The 12,187-nt window shown below is 35.7% G+C and overlaps 1 protein-coding gene across 1 annotated transcript in view; it reads right to left on the bottom strand.

Moving 5' to 3' along the window:
- Positions 1-12,187, bottom strand: part of LOC121863763 (cytoplasmic polyadenylation element-binding protein 2-like) — a gene marked incomplete at its 5' end in the record, with an annotated part of 49,484 nt that overhangs the window by 14,370 nt on the left and 22,927 nt on the right. Inside the window, 2 exon segments of the mRNA XM_042362534.1 lie at positions 3,729-3,841; positions 8,634-8,819. Coding sequence (XP_042218468.1) covers positions 3,729-3,841; positions 8,634-8,819 — 299 coding nt within the window.

The following is a 12,187-nucleotide window of genomic DNA, read 5'->3' as shown; positions in this document are numbered from 1 at the left end:
AAAGGCATACAGTATATGGTTGATTTATGGCTAAAAATTCTAATTAAACATACAGATTTTGGTCTCCTTCAAAATATATTTCATACTACAGTACAGTACTTCTAAATAATGATGCATATAGAAAAAAAGAATTGATATTAGAAAATTCTCACATAAAGAAGATTAAAATATTGTTTGTCAATAAACGAGTACAGGTGAGAACCATTATGCTAAATGGGTTTGAAGAATGGTAATGATCTCGAGGAATATGGGGAAAATGGAGGATATCATTGGAGCTGCTAATACGTATTGTCAATACCCGTACACTACAAATTTTTGAACAGATATAAATGAATGTGTCAATGGTACAGTGGTGACAACAGTTGTAAATCTCCTTCGGAAAAGAAAACTATACTTTAGACAATAGAATACATGCACACTTAATATTAAATTTGTAAACAGAGGAGATCTAGTTGCATGAAGGGATATTTATAAATAGTAAATGTCTAAATGCCATTAAATGACTGACATTTCCTTTACAGATACCCTATGCTCCATGTTCTTGAATATGGCCAAATAGTATATCAGGAGTTAATCATGGGATTTTTCTTTAAAAAACATAATTTCCAATCATGTAAATGGAGTCAATAGGAAAATGTGTATCAATTTAAGAGAAATTGATTTATAAGAAGTTCTTCAGGGTCTGCCTGGGGATCCAGGCCCCCAGGACCTCCACACCTGGATCTGCCCTGTCAGTTCCATACACACACAATCTTACATACCGTACATTGTAAAAAAAAAAAAAAACCTATCATAAGGTCAAAAATATAAAGGGAATAGACAATTCTCTGAGTGTGAGAGCAGGAGGGAAAGTGCCCCAGCCAGACTGGGTTGTTGTGGCGAAGCTTGAGGGCGGCCACACAAGATGCAGCCAGTGTCTATGTAAATGGCAGCTATGTTAAACTTTTATTTAGCTTTTCCTTAATGGTTTTAGCTGCATATTTTTATCTGGAGAGCATTTCATTAATATTTTTAATGTGTTAGGAAGTAAATTAAAGTAGGTGTGTACTATTTATCATTAGTTAGGTAAATTTTTATTAATTTTTTGTTCAGAAACTGATTTCATATTTTTGGGGTAGTAATATCTCCATTAGCCAGAATCCTTCACCTGAAACTCTCTGATAGCTGGAACTTAAATTTTCTTGGAAAATCGTTCCCCAAACCAAAATTTTCTGGAAAATTACAGCTTTGAGAAGGATTTTCCGAGGGGCACATTTTCCAGAAAATTCCAAGAAAATTTTCTCGATACCCGGAAAATTCCAGGGATGAGGTAGTTTTTTCGGGGTTGAGATATGAAAATGAGGTGCATTTTCCAGAAATTCTGAGAAAAATTTTCCGTTACCCGGAAAATTCCGAGGATGATGGATATTTTTCCGGGTTCAAGACATGATGTAAAGGGCAATTTCTGGAGCTTCCGAGAAAATTTTTCCGTTGCCTGGAGAATTCCGGAGATGAGGGATTTTTTTCTGGCATTGAGAGAGTCGTCTCATTACCCGGAAATCTCTCATTCCCGTAAGTGCTTTGCACCAATTGTTCCAGCTAACGGAGATATACCTGTACCATATGATATTGGGGTTTCCTTTGTCTTTGGGGAACTGAACCCTATTTTTCCCAAATGTTCTTTTATTTGCAATATGAAAATTCACTTCAAAAATGGTTTTCCAGCAACCTGTCCTGGACGTACTTATGAACTAATTTAGATTAGCTAAACCGGATACCAAGCAGTCCCCTACTTATAAACATAATTGGTTCCGGAGGTCTGTTCGTAAGTCCAAATTCACCTCTATCGCTTGCTAACAATGTGTTTAATATGAAAAATACCTCAGGTACAGCACACGCACAACACAGTATTTCATCATATGATGTTGATTTTGGGCCTCCAACTACAAACACAAAAGTTTTTCCATCTCATCATGCAATTTTCCTCTTTTTGCACCTATGTTGGCCAATTTGCATAGGCACAGAACATCTCACAGGCTCCATAATTCTTACTTTATCCTTTCAAATCTTACCAAAGGTCAAAAGCGTCAGTCCGAAAACACGAGCCACATTTGTTATCTTATCGCCTCTTTCCACTTGCTTTATTATCACCACTTTTTTTCCACTGTAATCATGCATCTTTTCTTACTCGGACTATCATCACCAGCATTATTTTTAAATTTCTCAAACTTATTTGGGTTAATAATGTTTGTAAAAGCCACAAGAAATTAACCATCGCTGCCATAATGCTGCGAATGAGACAACAACTAAGATGGCTGCCGTTTGGCCGGGAATGCTGGGAGTAGCTCACTAATGCCATCTTTTGCATGTCAGTAGAACTAATAACTCTTTGTGCTTTCGCACCAAACAGAAATTTGGTCATACGGAGAGGTTTGTTCATATGTATGAAAGTTCATAAGTAGAGGAGATACTGTACTGTATTAGCAAGTTCATTCTGTAACCCCAATCAAATATTTATTGTTCACATCAAAATGAAGATAATCTAATGTCATCCAATCAAGCAATGGACCCCTAATGAGTTCTCTTTTACAGTACTCCAATATAAAACACAGAAAACTAAACAATACTGTAACTACTCATAGAAAATAATAGATTCAAGCATTACCTTGTGAAGAATATCACAATCAGCCTCCCAACCAACAATGTCAATAGGGCTTCCCATGACCATAAGCTTATATATTAAACTGGATAATCTCACCCAATGGACCAGAACCCCAGCTGGTTAACAAAACACTTGTCCAAAGGGATGAGCTGATTTACTTACATTGAGTCAAGGAGTTACCCTTGATCATGAGTGTAAAGGCAGTTGGTGCCATAAACAACCACAAGTGAACATGATAATTTGTATCAACACAACTGAAGCAACTCTTACAATCCAAATTAATGAGGGCTGGAATTCACTTTACTAAATACATAATGCAAAAACCTGTGTGCTAAGCTATACATAATCCCTAGTGCTAAATATAGGTTATAACCATGACTTAGTTCTGTTAGCAAAAAGAGTTGTCCAGAAAATGATCTGCTTCAAACAAGGAGATAGCTGGACATCCTGTATGGTCAAAAGACCTCTTAACCTTAACCCCTTCCCTATGGGGACGGTGCCACTTTTAATATTTTATTTGGCTAACACCAGATGACCTTATTCATTACAGAGGAGATCCCATACACCAGTGACTAAGTGATAAACTTCTGCATCCCAAACTTCTATCTAAAGACAAGGGATACAATGGGAGAGATGAACTAATAATTGATTAAACTGGTGTCAGCCATCAATGTCTTAGATTAGTCTGGGTTCAAACCCAAAGAATTGGTTCCTTGATGCAACATAAAGCTTTAGTAGAGAGTATGAAAGATTTGTAAAAAAACTGGATGTGTGGAATTGTCTTTTACTATCAACTGATTAGATGCTCGAACAAAAGCCAAGATTTTCAGAATAAGATTGAATACAAGTGTTAATATGATGGGTGTGAGGGTGAAAGTGGTACATGTAAGAATGAAGTACAGTACAACAAGAACTACAGTAAAAATATTGTGTACTGCATTTGTATATGCTTGTACTGTATTAATATGTGTGTGTGTGTGAACATGTATGTATGGGTGTGGACATGAATGTATGAATGCAGTATATGTTTGCACATACCATTGCAGTAATTTACAAATATTACAACACATCATAAAATAAAACATACCTGGAACAGGAGAAACGCATACCCCTTAGGAGGGAAATAAGATTTGCTTTCTGCCTTATGTGGCCAATCCACAACTAGGGGACCAAATCGACGGAAACTTGCTGTTATTTCCTCTGAAAGGTAAAAAAACTAATTAAGAAGAATTAATGTTTAATAAACTAAAACTCTCATTAACAAGTACAAAAGACAGATCTATTTCCCAGATCACTGCCACGGTAGAAGTTACCTACATACAGTAAGAGTGCATACTTTTCCCTGTTTTAATATACTGTATTGTACTGTACAATACAGAAAAATAAATACAGTATAAAGCTTTATGTATCTACGGGTGACGAGTGTGTGGAAGTCTGTAGTGGAGCACCCATTCATAAGGATGCTGCTGTATTGCTTTGGCGAATATCAAGGGCGATTGCAATGCAGTGTGTACACTAATTTGTATGATTTTTGCTCTTTTTATTCTTTCATTATTACTGTAGTACTATAGTACTTATATGCTTTTGTTATTGATGTCAATATGCAATTAATGTTACAGAGTACAGTGAAAGGTTCCTTTTGGGGTGAATCTAGTGATCTGAACAGTCTTCATAGGCAGTTACAAAGGGTTTACTGTACAATTTGCACATTTTATGTCTCTCTAAATTCTGGAGAAATAAAAACCTAACCAACAACCTTCAGGTCCCAAGCATGCCAAATAAATGTTCCCATACCTGTACATTACTGGGATGTGGTCTGACCCACAATCTGCCCCTGGATAGGTCTTGGTTCAGGTTAGTGAGTTTGTGAAACTTTTCTGAATTAAAACAACCTATTTGATTTTTGACAATGTTATTTACATTCTGGGGTGATCCATGTACTGTACATAGAGATTCCTATGGTGTTCAAACCATGTATTTGTAATTATCATCTTGTTCTCCTTAAAAAGGTCAATTAATATTTCTTCTCTCAATTACATTACCCAACCCATGTGATTCTACTTCTGGTGCTTCTTTCCTTTTCCCAACTTTTGCGTTAAAACCACCCATTATAATCAGACATTCATTAAACTTTGCGATGTCTATAGCTTTCTTTAAATCAGATAAAAATTTTCTAAACTTCATCCTTACTACAATATCATTTGCTGGTGTATAAATGTGTATTAGTACCAAGTCCATAGGTTTAGCATTAAACTTGACTAACAAAATTCTATCTGGCACTGCCCAATATCCCTTTACAATATTGCTCAACTTCTGGTATACAAGAATACCAGCACCTCCCTCATGCTTTTTATCTACTGAATATATGAAGTAGAAACCTTCACCACTAATGCTATTTGAATGTCCCACTGCATTGTTTTTATTTCCCTACAAACATTTGCATACTTACCAGCTTCATATAATGTCCTAACATTACATGTTCCTATTTTGATTTTGTGTTTGTTCATTCTTAAGCTTTCCATAATTGTGTCTAATATCCAAGGCTTTGTTTTACTCGGACAGTACTTTCTAGCCCTCAGTGGCACACTACCAGCATGCACGGAAGGCAATGTGGTTTGACCTTTAGGTGATGATGATCCATCAGGAACACCCAAAAATAATTTATTGTGTCTGTCCATGGTTGTTCATGGGCAAGAGATGAAGTTAATGAAAATGGATGCTCCCAAACCTTTTCTCATCAAAAGATCAATTAAAGGGAGTAGAAAAAGTTGGGAATGAATTATTGGGTGTAAAGGTTGTTCATACCTCACTCTGGTAAAGTAGCAGCCCATCACAATCAATTTCAAAATCAAACTGCTTTTACTGTAGTATTTGAAATGATAGCCAGGCACTAGTGAGTTGAAATATCAGAGAGCTTTTCAGTCTGGCGATCATGATTTTAGATCTCGTTACTGTTTATATTTTGCGCCGAGGACATTCAAATTTACCGCTCTGGGCAAGAGAGTATTCCTCCCTTGGGGTTGGCAAATAGGGGAAGACTTCTCGAGCTGTGATTGGCTCTTGATGACCAAGTCTGATTGGCCAAAGTATGAAGGTTTGCAGTTTCTCAGTCGTGGCAGAAGGGAGTTTGTTTACGGTCTTTCAGCTGAGAGTGAGTGTCTGATTTTCGAGTGATAGAATACTTATTAAACAGAAGTTTATAACTGATGACACTTGCTAATGATAATGTATATGTATTGAAGAGATTGTAATAGATATGTAAACTAAAAATCAATTACTGTACTGCCATAATTATGTATGTACACACATATACATAAAATATACATACAAGCATATATTTATACCTACATACAAATAGCCGGAGATAGGCCCTCTGGACTTAATTAGTCCCAGGCCCACAAGACCCTTAATCTGGCCCTGAATAAGCCCCGAAGACACTTAAGAGTTTACACTAAAAAACTAAGTTAGAGATATTGTAAAGTCTTGATACTTGTACCCTGCTAAAACACATAATACAGTTTGAACTGTGACGCCAGCTTATAGCAGCAGTACCCTTGTTAACCCACCTGAACAACCATCTTCTCTACTCAAAATGGCCTTGCCACTACCCAGGGAGGACCCTAACAACCCAACACCATCCTTTCCTCACACAACCATGTAGTTCTCCCTGGTCTATAGCTATTTGCCTAACAACAGTCTCTCCCCATGCAAAAACAAAAGAATATATCAGTGATATCTCCGTTAGCTGGAACAATTGGTGCAGAGCACTTCCGGAAACAAGAGATTTCCAGGTAATGAGACGACTCTCTCAAAGCCGGAAAAATTCCCTCATCCCCAAAATTTTCCGGAATTTCCAGGAACCGGGAAAAATTTCTCAGAAGTTCCAGAAAGTGCACATTACTGTACATCATCTCTCGAACCTGGAAAGAAATCACCCATACCTGGATTTTTTTTGGGTACCATAATTTTCTTTGAATTTTACAGAATGATGCATTATTTCATCTCTCAGAGCCAGAAAAATATCCCCCATCCCTGAAATTTTCCAGGTACCGGAAATTTTTTCTTGGAATTTCCGAAAAATTAGCTTGATTATAATTTCTCATACCCAGAAAAAACTCCCCCATCGCTGGTATTTTCTGGAATTTTCCAGGTCCAGGTACTGTACTCCTCTACTTACAAATTTTCAGAGAAACGAACATCATCACTGAAGGGGGTTACCTGCCAGAGCAGGTGTTAAATGTGGATGAGACAGGATTATATTTAAGAAAATTCCAGACAGAACATACACTGCCTAAGAGGAGAAGAGTGAGCCAGATTTTAAGGCTGTATTGTAGGGTATACAGGAGCTGTACTAAACATCCATTATTTTTTCATTTTTTACAATATGTTCGGTATCTACAGGAGTAAAGTTGGACTTACAAACAATTGGACTAACAAACAAGCCTTAAGAATGTAACTTGTTCATAAGTAGAGGAGCAATTGTACTGGGAAAATTTTCTCTGAATTTTCCGAGAAAATTTCAATTCCGACTATTGTATCGGATAGTTCTGGCTAAAATGGATTCCAGCTAACAGAGATATTATTGTAGTGGTAAAAATACTGCACGGTACTCATTTATAAAGTACAACATTACTGTTAAAATATGCATGAAAATACAATAAAGAAATATTGTCAAGAGGTGGGACTGTTGCTGCTTCTGGGAATCTAACAATCTTTTTACAATGGAAACCAATGTTTAATCATGCATGTTTTGCTTATCCTGGCCTTTTCTAGTTATGCAACCCTCAGCATAAATACCTTCCCCTTCTTAATCATATCACTTACCACACTCTGTATACTGGTATTTCCCATACCTTTAGTGCTTTACTGCCTATGTTGTACTGTCTTCTTCTCCATTGTATCTTTTCTGTTTTCTCATAATCACTAAACCTACTGCACCTACGCCTACTTCTCTCATATTATCCTTTCCTATCAATACTTTAATTAATGTTCTGCTCACCTTTCTCTTACCTCTTCATCATTCATTATCACCTTACCATCCAAATCTAAAGATGATACCTCCCTTGACACCTTGTTCACTGCTATATATCATTCATGCAAATAACTTACCATTGTTCCTTTAGTTTTCATTTATCCTCTTACCCAAATATTCGACTTTTGTTGGGGGTCAGCTTTACTATATCCTTTAAGACCCTATTCAACACTACATATAATGTAATCTTAATAACAAAATACACCTGTACACAAATCTAACTTCAAACATATTTCCAGGTATGGTAATGTTCAATCAATTCATAATTTTGCCAACTTAGTTGTCATTAATAAACAGCTTCAGTGTCTTCTTTCCCATCTATCCCCAGAGTACTTCAGGATTCAGAAGATTAAACTGAACTGGCAACCAACAATTTTCACTAGTAACTTGAAGCTAATTGCTGGCTCAATTAAAAGTATAACCCAATGAACTCCAAGAAGTCATAAAAGTTTGCACCCCATGATTTTTGTCTTATGTTCTACAGAGCTAATTTTTCATGTTCAAAATGTAACAGAGTACTGTATGCAATTTAAACCCCGTACTTAAAAGGATTCTTATCAGAAATAACCTCACTTACTTTAAAACAAAGTTATATGAAGAAGCAAGTTATTTTTTCTACAAACACTCTTCATCCTACATATTTTTACTATTGTCATTTATAGAGTTTAATCTATATATCCATTATTATACATGTACATTCCATTATTCACTTCCTCCCCTATACACTGTATATGGTATTTTTTCTCTTGTTTTTGTTATGAATGAAATACTGTACCAGTAAATCTGACAAATACTAGTAGCAAATATCTAAAGAAGGTTTCATCCACAAAAGTGGATGTTTCATGTATTTTGTGACATTAAGGATGGAGGGAGCATAGTAAATTACTTTTGTATCTTACAAGTACAAGGGCCTTACCTCTTAAATAAATACTAGACAAGCATATCTAAAATTTTACTAACCTTCATCTATATCAGGCGGGAGTCCACCGACAAAGACTTTACGAGAGAAGCGTTCTCCATTTTCAGAACCTTGAGAGCGTGGCGAGGACCGGGAGGGGGAAGGGAGGGGAATGGGGGCGCCCAGGTTATCCACCAGGTGGCCTTCATCAAGCAATACACCGCTTTCATCCATTCCCAGGAAGCCACCTTTACCTGCCAAAATGCATTAGTGTAGGTCACTGCTGATAACACAATAATCAATGTACAGTAAAATAATAAAATTTGTATGTGACATATCAACAATAATCCTGTTTTCAGACAGATCACAGCACAGTAGTAACAGCATTATAAATTAGTCCTGACTTATGAATTACATTAATTCCTTAACTTCTTCAAAAGCATTGCAGATATACACAAAAAAGTGTACTGTTGAGACAACTAGTGGTTTTAGATCAAGAAACATATCCATCGGCAGCACTTTGTGTTGCATTGTAATCTGGGCAATAAAGGAGAAAAATTATGTAAGCTGATAAAGTCTTAAATATGCACATATTTTTTTTAGCAGTTGTAAGACTTTCCATGTACAGAGAGAAAAAAAAACAGCTTAACACAAATCTCAACAAAATATTTTAAAAGTTTCACATTTATGTTAATGCAAATTTTTCAAATAAGACCCTGTTTTGGAGAGAGAAACTAGCATGAAAATAATATACAGTACTGTAGTATAAATACCCAGGGAAGTCTCTTCTGTTGTGAGTAAAAGATTGAGGCTACAAAGAACATACAAGTATTGTACTGTACAGGATATACGGTATATAAAGAATACCAGTTGGTAAAGAGCAGTTCTGCAAGTGAGGTAACACAAGACAGTTCAGTTCTTTCTTTTATTACATCTTCTCTGGAGCTGTGTCCACATACCTAAGCATGCATGTTCTCTGTTGCCTCACTCTTATACACAATACCGTATACAGCTGAAGATGATGTCAGTGCACACCTGAAGTACATGTTTTAACACACAGTGATCCTTCACCAATATTGACTTCACATGAACTGAATTTGGACACATTAGTTTACTTTTACCATCTATATTTCCTTTACACTAAGCTAAGATTTGTATGTACGTATGTGGCCGTGAATTGCACTTTCAACTTTCTCATTTGGAATAGATCATGGAAAACATCTTGCATGCCATATATACTCCACAAGAACACCACTAGAACGCTCATGAATCTTGGTGTGTGAAACTGTCTGTTCTATAACACTCAAAGTCTTGATATAATTTGCCAATAATAATGGAACCCTCCAAAACATACTTAATATCTCCATCAAGTAAAGAACCCCTCGTGAGGAAGCCTAAAAAGATACAGTATTAACTCTAGAAACCATGATGGGGATAGTAAAAAGTTTTGAAAACAGTGAAACAGCCTCAGCATTTGGAAGGGCACACCTCATAAATGATTCAAGCATACGTACTGGCAAGAAGAATCCAACCCAAATTATTGGTGTCATTAACCTTTTCAGTGATCCAAGCCAGGATTGAGATAAAAACTCAAAACACTCTTCTTACATAGGAATGAACTTCAAAATAAGGCAACAGGTAGGAAAATAAATAGGGATGATCATCCCCCACAGATAACCCTTGAGGAATAATCATATGGATAGTTTTAGATTATTTTTTACATAGCAAGTGTTTAGCTACAGCCAGAAGTGAGTAAGAAGTATCATAAAGTCTTTTAGATTCTTTTTATAATCCCCAAAATCTGTTATCTGGGCGTGTCACCCAAAATTTTCATGTAATCGCCATGAAATGGTCAAGTGTTAAAGTTTGAAAATTTAATACGTACAGTACTACGTAGAAAAATTGTCATGTGATATTTTTAGCTGTGAGTGGGCAAAACCCCTTTTAGTTTGGAAACCTATCCTCATTTAAATCGAATTCACCTCTTCTATAAACACAATCATCAGTATAAATGAAGGATGCTGTATGCTTCCGTCTTATTGTGGGTCAAATTTTCAAGGGAATACAGGTACTGTATGTGCAGAAGATATAATAAGAAATTCAGGTGGTGTCATACACAGTATAATACAGTACAGTGGTCCCTCGGTTAACGAACGCAATTCATTCCACAGAGTCGTTCGTTAACGAAAAATTTTGTTAACCGAATCTATTATTTCAATGGGATATTGGGTAATTGGTTCCAACTCACAGAAAAAGTACATACAAAGTACTGTATACCAGTAATAGAATTAACAAAACATTAAATGTAAACTAAATACTGTACAGTATACCGAACAATAATAAATAAAAAAAATAGAATACTGCATTTTAACGTACTTTGAGGTGTGTATGTCTATTACCGGCAGCTTTGTTTACATATCAAACAGCTGATTGTAGAGGCAGTCGATGATGACATGCCATATTCTTTACAGAGTGCATTGGTTCTAATGCCTTCTTCATGTTTCATAATAATTTCTGCACTGTATATTATCAATATGTTAACTAAATTTCAGAATGACCAATAATTTTAATGTAAAGATGCAAAAATATTCAGGAGACCAACAAAATCGATGTTCACTCCACTGTAAACAAAGTTAAACTGAGAAGCGTTGTTGGGCGATTCAATCAGCTGATGGGTGCACAAAAACTGTTCCCTGTACTGTATATATTATTAATATGTTAACTAAATTTCAGAATGACCAATACAATAATTTTAATATGAAAAATGCAGAAATATTCAAAAGACCAACTTTCTTGATATTTACTTCACTGGAAACGAATGTAAACATAGAACCCATTACTGTATTGGCGGATTAGCCGATCAGCTGATGCGCACAACAAAACCTGTTTCTCATTAGGATTTCGTTAATTGAAGTTTTGTTCGTTAATCGAACAGAAAATCCTTATGGGAGCTTGTTCGTTAATCGAACTGAAAATCCTCATGGGAGCTAATTCGTTAACAGAAATTTCGTTAATCAAACCGTTCGTTAACCGAGGAACCACTATACCGTAGTTACTAACAAGTGTCTCACACAGTGTCCTATGTATGCAGGCACAGTCAATTCCAAACTGTGTATTAATCAAGCATTATAATCTATTTTTATACCAGCACCTTATTTTTTAGATACTCTACAATATACAGTATATTATAAAACAATAAAAAATAAAACTTCTGGGTTGCATTTCAATGGCAGTGATTCAACTGGCATGTATTACATATTATAATGTATTACATTTTTGTCTGAAATATACACTTGGCAAAAATTATATCACAAACTGTTGATGAATGAGTTTCACAGAAGTGCAAAAATTATGTACGACAATTACAGAAGTCTTCTAAACAGTGTACAGAAATTACAATTTCATTTACTTTTATGTGAAGGTCTCAAAAACTGATCATGTGGATTATAAGAGCAAGAGTTCACACATTACAGAAAACCTAGATACAGTTGCTACAGTACACAGATTTAAGGATTCTTTAATAAGACAATTTAGGTGTCAAAGTACAGTGCAGTACTATACCTGTATGTGTAAAGTGTGTTTACAATCTGATATTGGTGTTTGGGCAGTGAATACA

Source organism: Homarus americanus, unplaced genomic scaffold (assembly GCF_018991925.1).
Source record: "Homarus americanus isolate GMGI-L3 unplaced genomic scaffold, GMGI_Hamer_2.0 scaffold48354, whole genome shotgun sequence".
Lineage (NCBI taxonomy): Eukaryota > Metazoa > Arthropoda > Malacostraca > Decapoda > Nephropidae > Homarus > Homarus americanus.
This window is presented reverse-complemented; position numbering and strand designations above follow the sequence as displayed.